The 20,363-nt window shown below is 40.5% G+C and overlaps 1 protein-coding gene across 1 annotated transcript in view; it reads right to left on the minus strand.

Annotated features, from left to right (window-relative positions):
* The window catches only part of grk6 (G protein-coupled receptor kinase 6), a 55,729-nt gene that overhangs the window by 16,902 nt on the left and 18,464 nt on the right, over positions 1–20,363 (minus strand). The window contains exons 3-6 of the mRNA XM_018679666.2: positions 12,340–12,452; positions 8,520–8,597; positions 7,335–7,435; positions 3,157–3,249 (exon numbers count right to left, since the gene is read on the minus strand). Of these exons, the coding sequence (XP_018535182.1) occupies positions 3,157–3,249; positions 7,335–7,435; positions 8,520–8,597; positions 12,340–12,452 (385 nt within the window). The remainder of the gene's footprint in view (positions 1–3,156; positions 3,250–7,334; positions 7,436–8,519; positions 8,598–12,339; positions 12,453–20,363) is intronic.

The raw sequence follows: 20,363 nt of genomic DNA on the forward strand, positions 1-20,363 counted from the left end.
GCTGTTCTCCTTCAGGTTCAGCTGCTGTCTATCAGCAATCACCCAGCTTTGTTCAATCAGCCATTAGTCTGTGGGTATATAAGTCAGTCTGTGCTCTGGTGTGGAGACTATGCAAGTTTTTTGCAAGCCCGAGTCATTTTGTTGTTGTTGAGACCTCATTCTCTTCTAACCACTTGAAACTTTAATAAAGAGTTTATTTATGTTTTCATACATGAAATATTCAGTTAAACCCAATTATTAAGGGGTTGATTTCAATGTCTGATCATGTCCTGCTGCTGCAAGGTTGACCCCAAAAATCAGGAATAATCCCAATTACACACTCTGGCTCCAGCACAAGCTTTAACATCAGCAATCTCTCATCTAGTCTGGATGCTTTATCTAATGGTGTTAAAGAAGGAGCGTAACCTTGGCGTCAGGTGACTAAAGTTGTACAGTTCTGCTTTGTCCAGCTAAGGTATTTAACCAACATCAGGCTTTCATCTGCAGATATAGAAAAAGGGTGTCTCTGGGTTTTATCTCCTCCAGACTGGATGACTCTTTATTCTGGCATCAGTGAACAAGACGTCCTCGCTTCCCTTCAGTGGTTACCTGTGAGTTTTAGGACTGATTTTTAAAGCCTTTAATGTTGAGACTCCTGCCTCTGTCAGTGATCTACTGAGTCACTGTGAGACTGATCGCTGCTCCAGATCCTGAACTGATCCTAGAAGTTACAGATCTTTGTTTTTGATTTTATTCCTTGCAAAGTTTGTGTTTTGAAAGCTGCTCTAGAAATCAAGCTATAATTATTATAATAAACCAAAAAGGAGCAATGTTTTACTCATAACTGTCTTCAAAGTAATAACCTGGTATTGTGGAAAATGCTGGTGTCAGGAGGCTAAACACACACACCCATTTACTCAAATTTACTCCTGCTCTTTAAACCACTGGCTGGCCTCAGACCAGGGGCAGGACAAGAGTCCTGCTCGGATCAGAAGTCAAGAAGACGTCAGCCTGGTTTTACACATTTCATCTCATTTGTTGCGTATCAGGAAAACTTGGTGGTAGGTCTACAACTCTCAGGACCACCTCCAAAAGGTTAAGTACCTGGGACTCTCCAACCAGTCTCCAGAAGTGAGGAAGCCTTTCAGATGAGAGGTTAAACATATTAAAGAATCCTAAAAGAAGTCTGGTTGCCTTCGGCTCTAGCACTTGAGGCTACCATGATCTGGATGACTGAGAACCTACAAAAACAAAGTAACTAGCCGTCAGATAAATGTTGTAGATCTGAAGTATAAAGTACAAGTGGCTCAACACTGTACTTAAGTACAATAGGAGGTTGATCAGAGAAGGTATTGGTGGTGTTGTGGGTAAAAAATTGGGCATGCCGCAACTGTATCTTTTTTTTTTTTTTGAATTTTTTTTTTGTTGTCTAGTCCCCTGCATCTTTTCTTGTTTTCATCAGACCACATCATAAACAGGTGTTTGTAAGTTGTTGCTCCTGTTGTTGCCAGGAAACAAAAATAAAACAACTGGCGACGTCTTTGAGAGCTGAAGGAAGATTCAGCTGTGACCACAGCTACAGTCTACTGCCCAATGAAAAAAATATTTTACTCAATAAGCAGCTCCACCGCTCTGCACTCTCAGCCCAACATTACTGCTCAACTCCAATTATGGTGGTGGTTTTTGTGTTGAAGAATTAGCTTTTGTCCTCAGTGGGGGAACTCAGTGACCCTGTGGTTTGTGAAAACCCCACTGGATGGACTGAGAAATTCAAGGTCATCAACCCTCCACAGTTCATGGAAAACCGACATGTCACAAATCCAAATCCAGCAGCTGTACAGAGGTATCACCTTATCGCTCCTCGCTTTCTTTAGTTTTGTCTCTTATTTTCTTGATTCTCCATCTCTTTCTCCGATCTCTGCCGACACTCATCTCATACTCCTCCATCGTCCCCTCATGGATTCAGGCCTGATCTTTTTGTATTTACTTCACTGAACCGGGGGGATTCCTGGGGATTACTCGAGTTCCCCAAGTGGCTCATCACAGCTGATCCTTGACGAACAGCAGATTCAAAACCTCAAAGAACTCAGTCCACTCCCTGGATTTAAAATTTGTTTACAGCATCACTGAGGTTTTCACAGTGGAGTCTGGGAACCATCAGACATCCAGATAATCTCTCTCTGTCTGTAAACAACGCTGTTAAAACTCATAACAACCATTATTATGACCGACTTATTCCTGCGCTAACAAACACCCAGGTCATTGAGTGGTAAAATACATCAGACAACAGTGTGAGCAGGTCTCTTGGGAATATTCACCAGAATCTGTCCCAGGAAAATACCTGTGGGAACTCAGACTTTTAGCAGCTACTTCTCTACGACTGTCAGTCCAACATATTTTTACCGTCACCCCAATCAAAAAGACTCTCAGTTGCGTTTCTGACGAGCGCCGTAGCTTTGGTTTGTTAATTTGTTCAGTTTGACTTGGAGCAGATCTTTGTTGTTTTGCTTTCTGTTAGTCCAACTTTGTTTAAGAGGACTGTTGTTGGACTTGAATTTCTTCTTGGAATAAAGATTTAATTGAGGAAAAACACACTTTCTTTAGTCACCTATTTCTTGCTATAGGTATTTATTGACTTGACTGCACATAACTGAAGAAGGAGACACAGGTTTCTGCCCTTATGAATGCTTTTTACTGTGATTATAATACCTTAGATGCCACAACTACCTGCTGCACCTCCCTGCATCTCTACCCATAATTACCAAAAAACAAAGCTTTGTCAGGAATGATCTGCAGCACTAATCACTCAGGTCTAACCTCAGCTTCACAGCAGCAGACTGTTGGGGAAAGTCACCTCCCTGTTGAACTGTGAAACTACGTGGTTGAGCAATACCAAACGCTGATCTTGAAATATGTAACAGTGATATCATCCTGAAGTCCATGGATTGCGTTGTTCTCACCCCAGTAACCCCGGAGACATGAGGACATGTGGGGGTGTGAGGCAACCCACTGAGCATGTTGTTACTGGTACTGTGATGGAGTTTAAGCCTAATGTAGCTGCTAGACAAGCCTGAGTGAGCTTTTAAATGGTGTGTGTAAAGAGATTACGCATTGTGCTGATGTGGATGATGGAGAAAAAACGGCTGCAGGAAAAAAAACAGAGATATGAATCTTTACCTCTCCAGCCATTTCCACTGGAGGAACCTGTTGTAGTACATGCTGTCGAGGTAGTCTGCGAAGGGCGCTACACTCAGGTAGTCGTGGATCAATCTAGGAAACAAGACAGTGAAGAGAAACTGCAGGTCAGATACACAGTCCAGAAACACTGCTGCAAACAGCAACTTAAAACACGACTCAGTGTAATTCCTGCTACACAGCACCCTCTGTGGTCAGAAGGGGCAGTTCTTCATAACAACTGTGAGCTTGGGAGGGCTGGTTCCCACTACTACACTGGAATAAACCCCCATCTGAGAGACTTTAAAGCTTTAGATAAAACACAAGGGGTGATTGATAAGTTGGCATCCTGAAGTAGAAGGAGATGAGTTAAATAGCTCTCGTCTCCCGCACGTACAGTTCAACAGTGATTCTGCAGAAAGTTTGAAGTTAATAACTTTTGTTGCTTTTCTGAAAATTGAAATTCAGCTCTGTTTGGGAAAAAATGACCCCAGCAGCATCGCTGTCAAAATGCCGACCACTGAGTTCCTCCTTCATCTGAGGGAAGAGGTCGTAATCTGAGGGGTCCGATCAGGTGAACAGGGTGACTGCACAATGGTCGATGCCGTCCATTTTCTGCGATTCTCCTGAGCTTTTATAGGTAAAAGAATTAGTCAGTTAATTGATTTGTTGCTTCCAAGAAAATCTGCAACAATTTCTAACATCGATTAAAAGTTATTTCTCTGGGAATATGTGATTCAATCTCATAGATTAATGATGATAGTTGCTTTTATTTTGAGATGAATGGTCACATGTCTACAGGCAAAAACAGAGGAACAACTGATTGGGGCGATAAAACCTCCTGGATGGTTAATTGTCGATATAATTAATTTCCATAGACAGCATGCACAGAACAGAGGTATGCATTGCACAAGTTAGATTTTATAGTTATGATAGCTTCTCTACCTAAAATTTTTTAAATGTTCCACATTTTACCTTTTTAATCAGACAGATAAAGATGAATAAACTCCCAGAGCTCAGAGTTTGTGGTGTTAACACTGCGTATGACAGGAGCATGAGTAAATTACTCATATGTCTTGTACTTGATGTGGCTTGAAAAAACAAACTGGCCTCTGTGTTGCTGCCTCACGCCTACGCAACAAGCATGAACAGAGCCGTTAGAGGATGTTACTCAATGTGTGAGTGATGTTTCTGGGATGAACATAGACTCTTCCTCATCAGAAACAAATGAAGTACAATATTTTTCCTTCTGTCCTTTATGTATTTTGAGTTAAAATCTTTGTTTTCATCTTATTTCCGATTGCACCGTGAGAGAAACTCTTCTTCCTGATTTAAAGAGGGAAAGTGTTTTTGTTTATTTTCCAAAACATTGATAAACGACAGATATGGTCAGAAATTGCAGAGCGTTCTCGGCCGTTGCAAACTGAACTTCCTTGTTTGGTAAAAACGTTTCCAATTACAAAATCAAGACCTAACGCTGCAGGTCTGAAGCTGCTGTCATGGACTTTATTTCGTTTTATATCTTTTGTCTTTTCTGTTGGTTTTTGTGCGAATAATCCCAGACCAAACACTCGATGCTCTCAAATTACAAGATTATTATAAAAGTATTACAAGATAAGTATTATTATAGTATTTAAGTAAATGTACAAATACAACAACGCAAAAATACTCCATTATAAGTAAAAATTTAAAATCATAACTCTGGTATTTTTGAACCAGGATTTTATTTTCTCATGTTTCTGGCTGTAAATGACTGACCCATGCTCACTATGGGTCATTGCTTCTTTAAATCCAAAATATTGTCAATATAAATCATCATCAAATCATTTTACTGATTGAGAAATACACAAATTTCCTTAAAATAGCACCACTTTGTCTTTTATTCAGACACTTAATTGCTCTGGTAACTGTTTTACTGCTGTTGCTGTAATGATGCTGATTTCCCCACGTGGGATTAATTAAGTTCATCTTATCTTAAACTCATTATGTGGAAATTAAATAAAAACAAAGCGTCTGAGCACGACTGAGCTACGTATTTGGACGTGCCATGGGATCACAGGATGGTCCTTAATAATCAGTCGTAATAATCAGTAATGCAGGCACCTGACTGCGAACAAATGTTGGTGCTGTTGTATGCCATATTGTTTGAGATTCCTTGTGTCTTTTTCCTGGTCTATAAGAGACATATTTTAGCCATCATAATGCTTAGATAATACACAGTGATCATCCTGACTTCATAGAGCCATAGTTATATAAGTAACTCTCATTTTAACATCTTCAGTTTTCACTTGCCATTATGAGGTATTTGTACTGGATGTACTTTTACTTTTTACTTCACCACACTCATCTTACAGCTGCAGCTCCTTTTCTTATCAGTATTTTACATAGGAACATGTGATAAGCTCATAAAATGCATTGCATTGTTTAAGATTAGACCGGTGGTTTCCAACCTTATGGCCTTTGGCGAAGAAAGATTTTTCATAGTGTTTATTGTTTGAAGCCAAATGAGGTCAAATCGGAAAATATTTGACAGAAAAAAATAAAAACGGTCTTCCTGCACACTGATCTGTGAAAAACAATTGAAAAACTGTTGAAAAACACGGCTCGATAGTCCACCATTGTTGTTCTTATTCTATTTCGTATGGCTCTTAGGATGAATACATAATAATAGCCATGTGCGAGGTGGGGCGCAGTTTTCGCAAGAACTGCAAATTTAATGTAAAGGCTGATGTTTTCAAAAGATTACAATTTGGAACACGGTTACAAAAGTTTGTGTTTTCAGGCTCCGAAAATGCCGATGTCACGAGAACAAAAGGTTTAATGTTTTACGCACTTTAATACTTCAACTGGAATCGGACTCGAGTCGCAAATGTTACAATTTCAGAACAAAACAAATAACAACAAAAAAACAGAACTGCTAATTAGCTGACTTCAACAACAGTGACTCAGCAACTGAAAACCATGCTGACTCGTGACTTCACTTTGGACTTGAGCCTTGTGACTTGAAAGACTTGAGACTCTGCCAAATCCCCGAACCAGAGACAGAGCCCACATTCAGGTCAGAGCTCAGGCTGTCAGCTTTTCTGGAAAAGGGGCCAGCAGCACTTGTTTTGATGTGTTTTTTTTTTTTTTTTTTGAATGCGTGATTGTAGCTGAGCCAAGAGATACCAGAGAAAGACAAAGCTGACACTGATACCTTTTTATTTCACAGTAAATGGATAAAATCTTGTATGAGTGCACCATCTGATAAGTTTCAGTTAAATTCAGCAGAACCTGACATGGTTTGCCAACATCTCATGTGTAATTCACTGAATATACCACAATCTGCTGGTAGGACGCTCTTCTGAGAGGGCACCAGGGTCACTTTTACGCTTGGAAACTTCACGCTGACGAATTACAAATGACGAAGCTGAAGATGAAGATAAATCAGATTCTGGCGTTTGATAGGAAATCACGCAGCTCTTTCCTGAAATTGATGTGTTCATTAACTTCACAAAAAGCCAAGGAAGATATAACTGACTCCAACTTGACCTCATTCATCTTAAATAATGACAATGATTAAGTAGAAACAGGATGAAAAATAAACTGTTTTTTCTGTACCATATTACAGGAGGATTATTAACTCACATTTTAATGAAGAACTGACAAAATAAACAATATGCTTATTTACATTTTTCACCATTTAAAGGGCAGACTCTGTGTCTGACATATGAACAAATTAAATTAAAATTCAATAGAGTCAGAAGAAGCCAAGGTTTTAGAAACACTGACTTCATGGGTGTAAAGTCTCAGCAGAACCCCACCAACCAAACTCTGTTCAATTTTCTGAGTATTTAAAAGAAAATTAAATTTTATCTCTTCATTTAACAGTTCAATCATTATTTTTTTCATTATTTACCTCTTTACATCACTGTCTGTTGTTCCTCTACACTGCCAGATATGTAATTCTAGTGGGAAATACTAAATCCCTTCATTAATCTCTGCCAAAAACTATATTAATTGGATTGTTTTAGGATAAAAAATATTATAAATCAGCCTTAAAAACCCAGCCCACTCCCTTTTTATGGCCTTTAAAACACACAAAAGTCCACAAGTGTGACCAAGGACATGACATCAGAGGGACTTAACAAAGCAATGGACCAAAATAAACCAGCACAGATGGGGGACCCCTGCGTTCTTACTTGGTACAGTCCTTGAAGAGCTCTTTGCAGGCCTCCTGCTGCAGCCTCTCGGTGCACTGAGCCATCATGACGTCCTCCACCTCAGGCACATGGTCTTCCGACTGCAACACGGGAAAAAAACAAAAAAACCCACAAAGTCCAGGTAAACATCGTGACTCAACTGTGACTGTAAACTCACAGAGGGAAAGCCGGATGAACTGGGTTTTACAACAGCGCTGGAGGACGATTACCATCAACACTCTGCAGACTTGTGCATGTTCAGACTTGTGTGTACACAGATACAGTCTGACGTGAACACAGAGAGAGAGACTCATCAGGAAAAACAGAGTGGATCTTCAGCCTGCCCGGGACTGCAGATTTGACGCCGCAGTTTGGCATCTGATACTCTTATATCACAATAATGTCAACTAATATTCATTGTCTCTGTATCTGCTGTGAAAACACACTTTACTGTGAGAAGTTCATAATCTTTTTTTTACCTTTAGGGAATCATTCCAGTGGTTTCAGATTAGTTGATTAGATTTCTAATTTCCTATCCGCTTTAATGAAGCAGCCTGGAGTGTTTTCTCTCCTGAGTGGTGCATTCACACACAGACATTAGTCTGCTGTTGTATTGATTAACAGAGTTGTTAGAAAATAAAACCGAGCTAATCCAAAGTTTCATTTGATTTAAAAGTTTAAATATCATCATTTATCTTCTCTGTTTGTCTTTTTTAGGTCAATATCTTTATACTTTTTTGCTTGAATTTTGTAATTGAGCTGTAATTGAACTCTTTTCTTTCACAAGCATGCAAGTGTTCCAAGTTCTTCAACACAGCATCAGGAAGAGGAAGTGCATTAATATCACTTTGGAATAAAAATTGGTTTGACGTTTGTGAAATTCAAGATGAGTTTTTATGCTGTGCTTTCATTGAGTGTTTCATACCAATAAGTTTTGGTAAAAGTTGTGGTGTGGAAACTTTTCAGACCCAAAAAAAATCTTACTTAATAAAACACAAGCCAGTGGCTGCCTGCGAGGCTGTCCCCAATCTAAACATTAATGGTGCGATCGTTTTTGGTAATTTAAAATATACAGATGTGGAACTTGAGGTGGTGGTTAGATCGTGCAAAAACAACACTTGTTCCTCTGCAGTGAAAACACAGAAAGTGACAGTGGTCCCTGAACGCAGCAGGAGCAGCCATTACCTTTGGGTTGAAGTATTTGTCGATGAGCTCCTGACCGCACTCCTTCCTCTTCTCATCTGGAGTCACCTCATACTCCGCCTGTAGACACATAACACATAATGAAGTTAACCCAAATTAGACAGTCTGACAACCACCTTTGGATGTGTGAACAACACAAAGACCACCCATAAGTCACTGATGAAACTGTGATGAGAATGTGTGAAATACAGTGATCTGAAGAGTGATATGAGGTAGAGATGGAAAATAAGGAGAACAAGAGAGTAAATCTATTTTTAATAAATCTTTAAAGAATGCATACGCAGTACATATTTCTGTCTGTGTGTCCACAGATTTTAGTGTAACAGCTATAGATTAGTAAATGAAAAAGAAAATTTAAAAATTTGGTCTAACGCCATGGTAACTTCATTATTTTAGGGTTTTTTGGCCATTGAACAGATAAGCTAACATGTCTGAACATATGGACACCTTGTCCTCCTTGACATGTTGTTAAGCATGTAAATTGTATGCTTTATAGACCAAACAGTTCATTGAGAAAACTGTTGGTAGATTAATCCATAATGAAAATAATCATTGGTTGCAGTCTCAACTCAGAGTTTAAAGGTCCAGTGTGTAACATTTATGGGGATCTCTTGGCAGAAAAATGTTTTTATTAGTGTTTAGTCACCTAAAACCAATCACTGTTGGGTTTTTGTTCCCTTAGAATGAACAATATTCATCGACAAATGGAGCGGGTCCTCTTCCAGGGAGTCCGCCATGTTTCTACAGTAGCCCAGAATGGACAAATTGAACCAAACAGTGGCTCTATACAGGGCCACTATTTAGTTTTCTTGACAGAGTAGATCACCACTAGATGTCACTAAATCCTCCACACTGGTCCTTTAAAACTTTAACACTACTCACAATAACAGACGTTTATTCAGGTTATTTGTGTTTTCATCTCATCAGGTTTTTATTTCCAGCTCCTGTTTTGATTTCAGTACTGCTTTATTTTTCATCAAGTAAACAGGGCAGATCCAGTGATGTGATTGGCTGTTGCTGTCACAAAGTTCGTCACACTTGCAAAACTAAAACTTCTGCGCCTCCTTTTGTTAGTTTTTAATGAGCTCACTTGGCTTTTTGAACAACGATCTGATCAAATCACCATGATGACATGATGACTGCTCTCAGAGTCAATAAGCAATAACACTGAATTAATGCCCTCTGTTTGTCCGATGAAGACCTCTCCGGCTTTGACATTGGAAAACCCAATTAAAGATCTAATTGAAGAGTTTTGGGGAGGTCTGATCCACACCCTGACTGTTTCTCCTCCCCCTCCTCTCATCAACCATCCCTCTGAATGACTTGCAGTAAGATGAGCCTGACTGGAAAACTCCAAAGTGCTTCCTCTCTCTCTATTGCAGCGAGAGCCTGTAAACTAATGCTAAGTGACAGCGGAGACGGTTCAAATCTCATTTTCCCCCCTCTCCATCTCGTCCCTCTCGCAGAGCTCTCAGAGAAGAGACGGGAAGTGGTTGCGGGGTAAAAGAGAACATAATTGCTTCGTGTGCGAGTTGTATATCCGCTGGACGACTGAGAGCTGAAAAGCAGTTTTGGCCGAGCCGGTCAGTCAGAGCGGAGCCTGACAAACAGTGGAGGTAGACGTGGTCTTCATTAACCTCTCCACCTCTGCTCATCTGCAGAGAATTACTGGTCCATTGACTGAGCAACAAACATGTGATGTCAAGCACAAAACTTCATGATTGCAACGCTGTCTGACAGAAAAGCTGCCGTAATCCTAAAGGTCAAGGTACCTGAAGGTTGACCTGAACTACCTGAACATTCAGATGTTTGTTTGCTGCACATCAATACATATTTTTGTCATGAGTACTTTCACACAGAATGCAAATATTATGTGGCAAAAAAGCAATGTAATCTTTCCAGGAAAGAGGCCAATTTCTGTTGAACTTCTGGACTGCGAATAAAGGCATCAGCCAATCACATAGCCTGCCGGACACTGGTTTGGGTCAATAGATCCTATTGATCTGGTAGCTAACGGCCAGCAGGGCCACAAACTGTTTCACTGACATCCCAAAATATGTCAGAACCAGTTGTGGTGAAGCTTCAGCTCCTGTCTGAGGCATATTTACAGCTGAATTATTTTCCCATGTTTTTTGGGTGTAAATGATTGATAGGGACAATAATATTTGGAAAGAATTGGCAGTATTGATCAAGAACAGTGTATCTGGTCACCATGAACAGCTGCTGCAATGTTATTCAGTGGGCAATTATCCACGTCAAAGTACATCACTAAAGTGCTTGTTTTTGCCACTGACAGGCTCAGATTGTTATTCTAAGTGTCTGACAGAGATATGGAGAGGATTCCTACAGAGATAGAGCCTTTTTTATTAAAGACTAAGATTTAAGTAAGATAAGTTTCACCAGACACGTCACTATATATCACTACCAGACTCCACTGACAAAAACAGGAATTTTACCGAACAGAACACAGGAGCTGCTGGAATACAGCTGCCTCGACCTGTTAGTTTGTGCCAAAAAACCATCTCAGTATAGTTTTTACGTCTCCTGTGTTTGACTGTACCACCGAGGAAAATGTTCAGCACTGAAATGAGACAAATAGATGGTGGGCTGGCAGGGCTGTTCAATGATATATTGGCTTCCTGACGTCCGACAGAATGACCGTTGTGTTGTGCTGTTAATAAAAGTTAAACATGGGTCCAAGTGAGTTGCTCTGAGGGTGTGGCTTGTATAGTTTGCAGACCTAGACCTGCTTTATAATCAGAAAAGACATAGGACCTTTCATGCGTTTCAACAGGACAGGACTGATGAGTAATGTGACAACTCCTTCAGGAAGCGTGAGCGATAACCAACCAGTCCAATGAGTGTGGAGGTATGTGTAACAGTGAGGCCAGAAAACAGGAAGACGAGGCTTCAAAGCAACATTTCACTTCACTAGGACTGAAGGAGGAAACAACCCCGGTTTATCATTTATCAAGTGTGCACCCAAAAAAAGCACTAATGAAACCACACACACACACATACACAGACACACACCAGAGGGAATAAACAACAAGTGAAACATTCCTCAAGTGAGCAGAGTGAGAAGCGAGATGAGGTCAACGAGGGTGACACGCTGACGCATTTACTCTCCTTTGCTCCCAGAAGTCAAGAGTTCCTGTATTTCATTAAACAGATATTAAACTCTACTTCCTCCTCCTTCCTCCTCCTCCTCCTTCACTAACTTTGAGTGTTGGAGCCGTTTTCAGAATAATTAAACTTCCTGCATCAGAGTTTCAACTTGAGAAGCAGCTGCCTGAAAAACAGCTTTTGTTTAAATGGTCAGTACACCCAAAACACATAACAAATGCAGGTTTTCAGATTTCTGCCTCCACTATCTTTACAATGGTGATCAATGACATTTAGCTTGTTAAAGAGGTCGGGGTGGATGCTTGGTTAACCACATGTGCCTTTCAAACTGTCGAGACCGGTTCACATCCTGTCAGCTACCAATATTCGACTTTAGCTTCTTTTAACCAAGACAGCAACGTTTCTCTTCCTGTTACCAAGTTAGTTAGAGAGTTAGTTGTGTATTCTCCTGATACTGAGCACTGATTTGAAACCACAAATCTACAAGAGGAACCAGGAGTGCTAACATGCTAACTTACTTCCTGGGTTTAGGACTCATTCCTGCAGCTCTCTATTGAGGAGCTTTTCAGGGAATAAAGAAACTTTAAGTGGTTGAGTCCATCCTCCCCTCCCCCAACGTACACTTAAACTCTCAAACTCTGCAGCACAAACACACTCTCTCCCAGTCTCGTCTTACCACAGCATCCAGGAACTTGACGCAGCGCCTCAGTTCGGGTCGGGTCTCACAGAACTGTCTGAACAGTAACCGTCCGATCGGTTGCCGCTCACAGAGGCTGCTGTAGTCCTTCTCTGTAGAGACAGAAACAGAGACCATGCAGGTTACTGCACTGAAACACTCAAGTTTCCAAGAAATCTGCCAAAAACAAATGCATGTTTCCATCAGCTACCAGGGTTTCCCATGGAAATCTACAGTGGAGGCGATGTAAGCCCACTAACATCAGAAAACATTATTACATTGTTGTGAAATATGACATTAAGCTTCAGGGAAAAAAGTGAGCAACACCAGCTGTGGTTTCAAAGAGTAATTCAACACCAAATCACTTTTTTACAGTCACTGAATTCTTCAACCCTGTTCCCTGGAAATTACATTCATATATGGCTTAACTGAACCAGTGGCTATCGTACCAGACCAGAGAGTTCACATCCCCAGTGCCGTCTGTGGGTCAGGCAACAAAAACACTTTGGTTAAGCTTATGAAAGATCACAGTTCTGGTGAAATAAAAACCTCCTGGGGTTTTACAAGTTGGGGAAAGTCGAAACAAACTGCCCATCAGACTAAAGTTAGTTAATATATCAGTTGTTAGGATCACATGAGCTCATTAGTCACACCTCATGACTCACACCTTGGCTCATGTGACGCTCTAGCACTTAAGTAAAAGAAGAAAAACGCAAATACAGCAACCTGAGGCTGTATTAGAAAAGAGTTTCCAAATTATTCCAGTTTCTTTCATGATTAGCTAATTATTAAACCTATAACCCAAGAAGTGTGTGACACCTTTTTCAAAGTATTTCAGCTTTTCCACTCAAAACTTTTTCATGTGAAAGATTGAAAATGTGCCTAAACCCAGCCAACCGGGAACGAAACCTTTGCATCATCCGGCTAGTTTGACTTGAGTGTTTCAAACCTTAATGTCGATTGTCGTTTATTTGAGTGGACCTCCAAGGCACCTACATGATGAATCAAAATGGACACTTCCACAAGTTCAGCTGTCTTCTATAAATCCCTGCCAAAGAAACTCAACATCCGCATCAGACAACCAAAACAAATCAGGGTTCTACACTTGAAACCTTTTAAGAACTTCTGAGTCTTTGGACTTTACTTCTTTTCGTAGCTTTCATTCTGTATTATATTTCTTTTTTCATTACTGTTCTAGTTTTCTTTTTACTTTCACACATTGGACTCAACTGTTTTCTGTTTAAAGTGTATGTGTGAATAAAGTTGGGGGTCAGGTTTAGGACCAAAACGTTACTGGTTTTAACACCTTTTCACCCTGGGTGTGCCCTAATTTCCTGTGTGCATAAAAACATACGTTGAGATTTGGCATTTACTGTTCACTTCTTTAACTGATGTCAGATCTGATGTCAGATTTAGTTCTTACTTCAATGTTTCTTGCTGCACTGAAGCTTTAGTGTTTTCCCTCACTTGCAAGTTAGTTTGGACAAAAAGTGACTTCCACATGAGTAAATGTAAATATAAATGTGAATCTAGTTTCATGTGTTTCATCTCTGGGATGTGTCATCTGAACTCTTTGATGATCTCGCTGATTCGAGCTCCCTCTAAATCCTGTCCCCACATGTTTATCAGAGCTTAGACATCTTTCTTTTTCCTACAGAGAAAGTCCTGGTTGATGCCATGTGACCTTGACCAATCAAGACCATCTGAAAGTACCTGGAACTGACTCAGTTGACCTCTTGAATAGATGAGCTGATATTTCTCCCTAACTTGGCTGGAAAACTAGTAAAACCAGAACCTGTGACAATGGCTACATGTTAAATCATGTCTAAATAAGTTCCCGTGGTGGGAAATCGGCATCACACATGAGTCATTATCTGCCGTTCGTTGTGTTTTTAACCCTTATTTATCCACAAAAAGTCGCTGTTTACAAACTGAACCCTCAGATATGACCAGACACTCTCACATTCAACACATGCTGAGAAGAAAAGGAAGTTGAATGGTTTTCCTGATTGGCTTTCCTGGGTCCTGGAGCTGCCTCATCAGCTCAGGGATTTCTCTAACTATCCGTGGAGTCTATCTACGATGTGAAGATACTGGAATTTGTGTAACAGTGAAAGACGCTGATACATTTAATCAAATATCAGCACACACAGCTGCTGCTGCTAATACCCACTCTTAGATAGTATTTGCATAGATCTGCAGTATCAACTACAGCGACCATTTTTGTATTAAAGGTGCAGCAGGTAACGTCTGTATTTACCTGAGGGAGAGGGGCAATTTTATAAGTGAAACTGCAACATCATGAACCACCCAGTTGGATTTTCAGGTCAAAACATGTTCACCTTGGGCTAAAACAGGGCGATATTTAGTTGAAAATAGAACAGGTTTTATTTTAGATTTGTAGGTCAAAGATTCCCAGAGTGGGTGCAGCAAGATTAGTTTATTTCTTCTTTTTCATTCTTTCTATGATCAGTCAGATGTAGCAACAGTCAGAGCAAACAGTGACAATATTTTAGAGAAACAAAAACTGGGAAAAACAGGAAATTAACTAGCAATAATTCTGATGATCTATTAACTAATTAAATTTTTACTGCTTCTAGCTTCTCATATATGAATATACTCTGGTTTTCTTACTCTGCCTGTGTTAGTAAACTGAATATCTTTGAGTTGAGGACTGTTGCTCTGACAAAAAAGTTTAAAGTCGCCTTTTTGGCTGTTTTACACTGTTTGCAGACAATTAATCAGAAAATAAAAGGTAGATTCATCAAATGCAGCCAGTAACAACATTTGTACCTGGCATTAAAATGTGTTTCAGGTAACTAGGTTGAAGTTAGACAGTGTTCGACTACGTGAAAGCGCAGGTGTAAATGCAACCAAGACACACAGACTGTGAACACATTGAGCGTTTAAAATCAAATTTGTTGCCAATCCACACACAACTACATGGGTGGAAAAACGTCATAGCACACAACTATTGTTGTTGAAGACAAATTCTTCAGTCGCAAACACACACAGCTTCACAGAGGCTGCCATCTTCTATTTTTCTTCTTCTTCTTCTTCTATCTTTTTTTTGGTGTTGTTTGCAGGTTTTTTGGAGGAGCAGGACAGGGTGATTAAGACCTGATGTAAATGTAATCAGGTTCAAATCATATCCACATACAAAAATTAGTTGATGTCTGAGCTTATGAGTGGAGTTTTGTGACTGGTGTCTTGCTTTAATAGAGTCCAGAAACCACTGGTCTATATTTAAACTGTATGTCTTTATGCAGCAGGTCCCTAATACACCATTTATATTTTAATGCTGCTGAAACAACAGTTATATCTCCACATGCAAACACCTAAAACCATAAATTACTGTCTGGGAAGGTTTTAGAGGAACTGTACACCTGGGGTTATGTGAGTTCACCTGTCCAGCTGTGCTTCAGGACATCAAAAACACACAACACTAAGGAAACATGGATTTGCATCTGTGACTCATGTGGATGCAAAGCAGCTCAGGAAACTTCACGCACAAACAAATGTGAATCAGGGAGGAGCCGCGAGGTCGGTGGGATTATTCTGAGAGAAGTTCCTCTGCTCCACTGACCCGCTGGTGGTCAGAAAACATTAACAGGGTCTCAAAGAGATGTCTGCCAGCTGACTACACATTCAATAGAGTTTATTTAATGTGCGAAATGTTTGACAGTGATGATAAAATAAAAGCACACGCAGAACATAAAACTGTCCAGCTTTAACAAGGAAACCTTGTCAGAAATCTTTGTCTGGACTGAAACAGTGAGGGTCAGCCTTAGAAACACGTCATTGAGTCATTGGTCGTTGCTTTTCCACCGATCTTGTGGAATTTAATCGACACTTTCATATTAAAAAGGTTAGTGTGTCTTGAAGCAATAGAATAGCTGTAAACATCACAGTGCCGGTGATAACACTTTCAGTTGTTTCTCTTGAGCGTTGTAACTTTGGTTTGTTTGGTTCGACTCCGCTGCCTTTAAGAGGCTGCAGATCTTTGTTGTTTTGCTTTATGTTAGTTCAACTTTAAAGGCTTTGTTTAAGAGGATTGTTGTTGGACTATAATTTCTTCTTGGAATAAAGATTTCATTGAGGAAAAACACTTTCTTCAGTAGCCTATTTTCTGCTATAGGCATTTTCAGAATAAAAAATAACAATCAGTAATTGATCATAGAAATTTCTTCAAATGCCACTCACTATTTTAGCATCTACTGTCAAATCTAGGAAGGTTTTTCAGGCAAGCCTTAGCTACTTTCCACAGAAGAGAGTCACCAGAATGATTTAATTAACCACACAGCAGCTGACTGTAACGACCCTCTCCGCCCTGTTTCTTGGGGTGTGGCTGCTCTCCCTGCAGGTACTGGAGGTGGGCGTGGCCAAGGGTGCATCAGCACCTGGGCTCATTAGCGACCTTTACACACCTGGGTCATCCTTTTAAAAAAACCCTCTCAGAGCTCAGTTCTGGTTTTCTCGCCTCCTTGAGACACCCATCTGGTTTTGGTTGGTGTTTGGTTTGTGTTGCTGGTTCTACTGACTGACACATGACATTGTTAGACTCCTCTTTGGTTTTTTTGTCAGCCAATGTCTCGGTTATAAAATCAGGATGTTAGCAGCAGCAGCAGTTGGGATGTGACTGCTGGTTTACATGTGGTCTTAATGAACGAAGTTTCAGTCACTGTTTCATACTCTTTCTGTTGTCGAGCAGAAGCAGAGATATCCTAACTTTTATGGTTAACTCCAAAAAACACTGGATGCTATATTTCCCATGGTGCAACCAGCAGCATCTGTCAGACACTCCCTGCCTGGCAAACCAAATGAACACATCTTGGGTGGAGTCCCCCCTTTAATCATTTCAGGATAAATGCCACTCGTGCTTTATCACATTGCCAAGTCATCTCCTATCGATGACACAGTGACTGATGGTAACTGACGGCTCGATCAGTCAGGTTCTGCTCTGCTTTATCCCACTCTGAGTTTTTATTAATGCTCCACTTATCTCTCTGCTGCTGCATCCTCTTTGTTCCCAGTCTAATGATCGCTAACATGCTTCCTATGTCCTGCTGCAAAGTGAACAGAGCTCAGACAAAAAGGACAATGAGGAGCGGAAAAGAGAAGGAAAAGCTGCCCAGGTTCTAGACCAGTGTGACTCTAATTTACATTTCTAATCATGCGTGTTTAGCAGCTGTTTATGTAAATTCCAGAGCCATTATCCATCCCTGAAAAACACCACAAATTAGCTTCATTAAAGATCATGAAGCCACGTGAGTGGATCCCACACTGGCCGCTCATGCATGAGATACAACAACCCCCCAGCTTTGGGAACTTTTCATCATCCGGTTGTGGATCAGTGGACGATCTGAATAGATCACTGGAGGTGTGATGTGAATGAAAGGAGCTTTAGGACTGTACAGAACATGCTGTACATCATCACACAGGGAACTTATACAAACAGGCCTCTGTGAGGCCTCCTGCTGGCTCCGCGGGCCTCCGGGTCCCAGGAGAAGTCATGATACCACGGGTTTGAAATTGGATCAAGGTCTCGGCACTGCTGCCTCTTTATAGAATAACAAGCTGATATTATGTGGTGGATTCTCTCTCTCTCTCGTGAGTCTGTGCAGTGACTTATGTAAAAGAGTTTTCCTCCTTTCCTGTCCACCAGTTTGGTCCAGACTGATCCCAACATGCCTTTTGATTCCTCATTCAGAGACCAGACCCAGAAATCAGCTGTACGGCTCCAGCCTCTACCAGAACACTGCTGCCTGGATTCTCACAAAAACTAGAATATATGATTCAGATTTTTCCAGTTTTGGCTTCCTCACACTGGCTACCTGTGGCCTTCAGAAATGAATTTAATCTTTAACTCGTCGTACAGTCCAGTTGTTGCTAACCGTCCACAGTTCCACCTCGCTCAAGTGCTAAAAACCTATTAATGTATCTTTAAGCTTGTTTATACAACAACAGCTTTGCTGTGAAAACACAGCAGTAAACCAGGCCAGTAGATGGCGATGACTCAGCTCAAACTCTGCTTGCTTATTGCTGCAATTATTGTTCTTCTTCTGTTTCGTGCATGGCTATTAGGCTGAAAACATAACGATAGCCATGCAGGAAGTGGGGCTCATGTTGTTTTTTCAAGAACTGCATATTGCCAGTTTACATGGGAACGGTATGGATCTTTTCACACCAGTGTGAATATTAGGCATCAAAAACAAAGTAATTCTTTTCCAGAAGGATGTCAATTTTTCTACACCTTTGTGTTGCAGAGAAAGGCATCACAATCAGACTGTCAGAGGCCGTTGTCGTGTTAACAAAAGGCCAAACAACGATTAATGTTTACTGTTGTACACAAAACCGTTGTTGTGTAAACAGGGCCTATGTATCCAAGTAAAGCTGCACACAGCACTTTCATATCCACTCAATGAAGGTCGGACCAAAAGTGAGAGTTTCATATTTTTTCTTCCCAATGTCATTAACTCAGACTAGATCTCTATCTATGCTTCTGGTCTACATTTATCCATTAGAGGGGGCGACTGCTAACCAGTCCAATCAACCCACATCTGTCCTTTAGCAGTCAAACTTCAGCCTTCAGTTCAACTGCGAACACAACATACTGTATATGTCAGCAAAATGATTAGTCAGTAGGTTTCCTCAGACTCTCTAGATTACTCAACACTGCAGAACAGAGAAACATATTTCTGTGAAGATTCATGTAAACAAAAGATTTCTGCAGCGGCAGCAGCTGAACTTTCAAAACCAGCACAGACCTGCTTTGCTGCGAGATCGAGTTTCTCTAATGGCCTGAAGATGATGGAGAGCAGAACATGCAGTAGGAGGAGGAGGAGGAGGAGAGGAGCATCTATCTCAAAGATGCTTTATTTGCCACTTGTGCAGAGAACAAGCACATATACTGTACACTGAATTTCCTGCTCATGTCTCGGTAAGGAGCTGATTCGTAGAAAACGGCAGCAGAGCCACGAGGGCAACACACTTCAACAACAACAGAAATACAGTTTCCCTCAACTTGAAGATGCAGTGATCACAGTGCCAAATGCATTCACACGACTTTTAATGATTTCCAGATCACAACATTTAACACAAAACACAGAGAGCCTCTTGTTTACCCGTCAGGAACTCTGAAGCCCACTCCTGTTTTGGGAACGTACACAGTGAAACTCAGGACAACAGCATGGCATCCTATTAACTTTTACAAACCTAATCTAGCCTCAAAATTACTTAACTACTAAACTCACTGTAATGGAAACAGAAGAGGGCGATGCAAACACTGTTGTATAACCCCTGCACCCAATGCTAACAACATCTACTAGACTTGTTTTGGCCCAGACACCAGTTACAACCTCCTCCTAACCTCTGCTGTTTTTATATCAACACAGATGTTGAACAAAGACTCTTACAGGTTAAAACATTAGTCTTGAATGAGTAATATAATAGGCACAGTCAGGTGTGATGAAGAAAAGACATTGGTAGTAGGATTTCATGTTTGTGATTACTAAATGAAAAGACTGAAGTTGATTTGACGGCAGCAATTTTCAAGCAAAAATGCTGGTGATTCAAATTCCAGTGGATGCATGTAAGATCGCATCGCAAAAGACGTTGTCGTGCAAGATGCTACACATTGCTCTTGGTGCGGTACGTAATATTAATATGTTAATATTAATATGTGCTGCAGTGCATGTAGATGTGAAGAGGAGGCAGACGAGAGAATAGAAAAGAAAAAAAGAACGTAGAGAAGAGTACAACCTGTTTCTGACAAACAAGGAAGTTGACAGTTTCCTGCACGTCTTTCTCAAGACTCCCTCCCACTCACTTTCACAAAAAACTGTCAAAACTGAGTCAAGATTTTCAGGGCTGAATCATTCCTGAGCTCTTCCCTTCCTTTATCTATGTCTTTAATCTGTTTTACCTTTTTTTAACTTCACACCTTCCTCAAATTTTCTCCTTTAATCCCTCGGACCTTCAGCTTTTCAGAACATACTGTATGTGGTTTTTTTTGCACAGCTATT

This window comes from Lates calcarifer, linkage group LG20 (assembly GCF_001640805.2).
Source record: "Lates calcarifer isolate ASB-BC8 linkage group LG20, TLL_Latcal_v3, whole genome shotgun sequence".
Lineage (NCBI taxonomy): Eukaryota > Metazoa > Chordata > Actinopteri > Centropomidae > Lates > Lates calcarifer.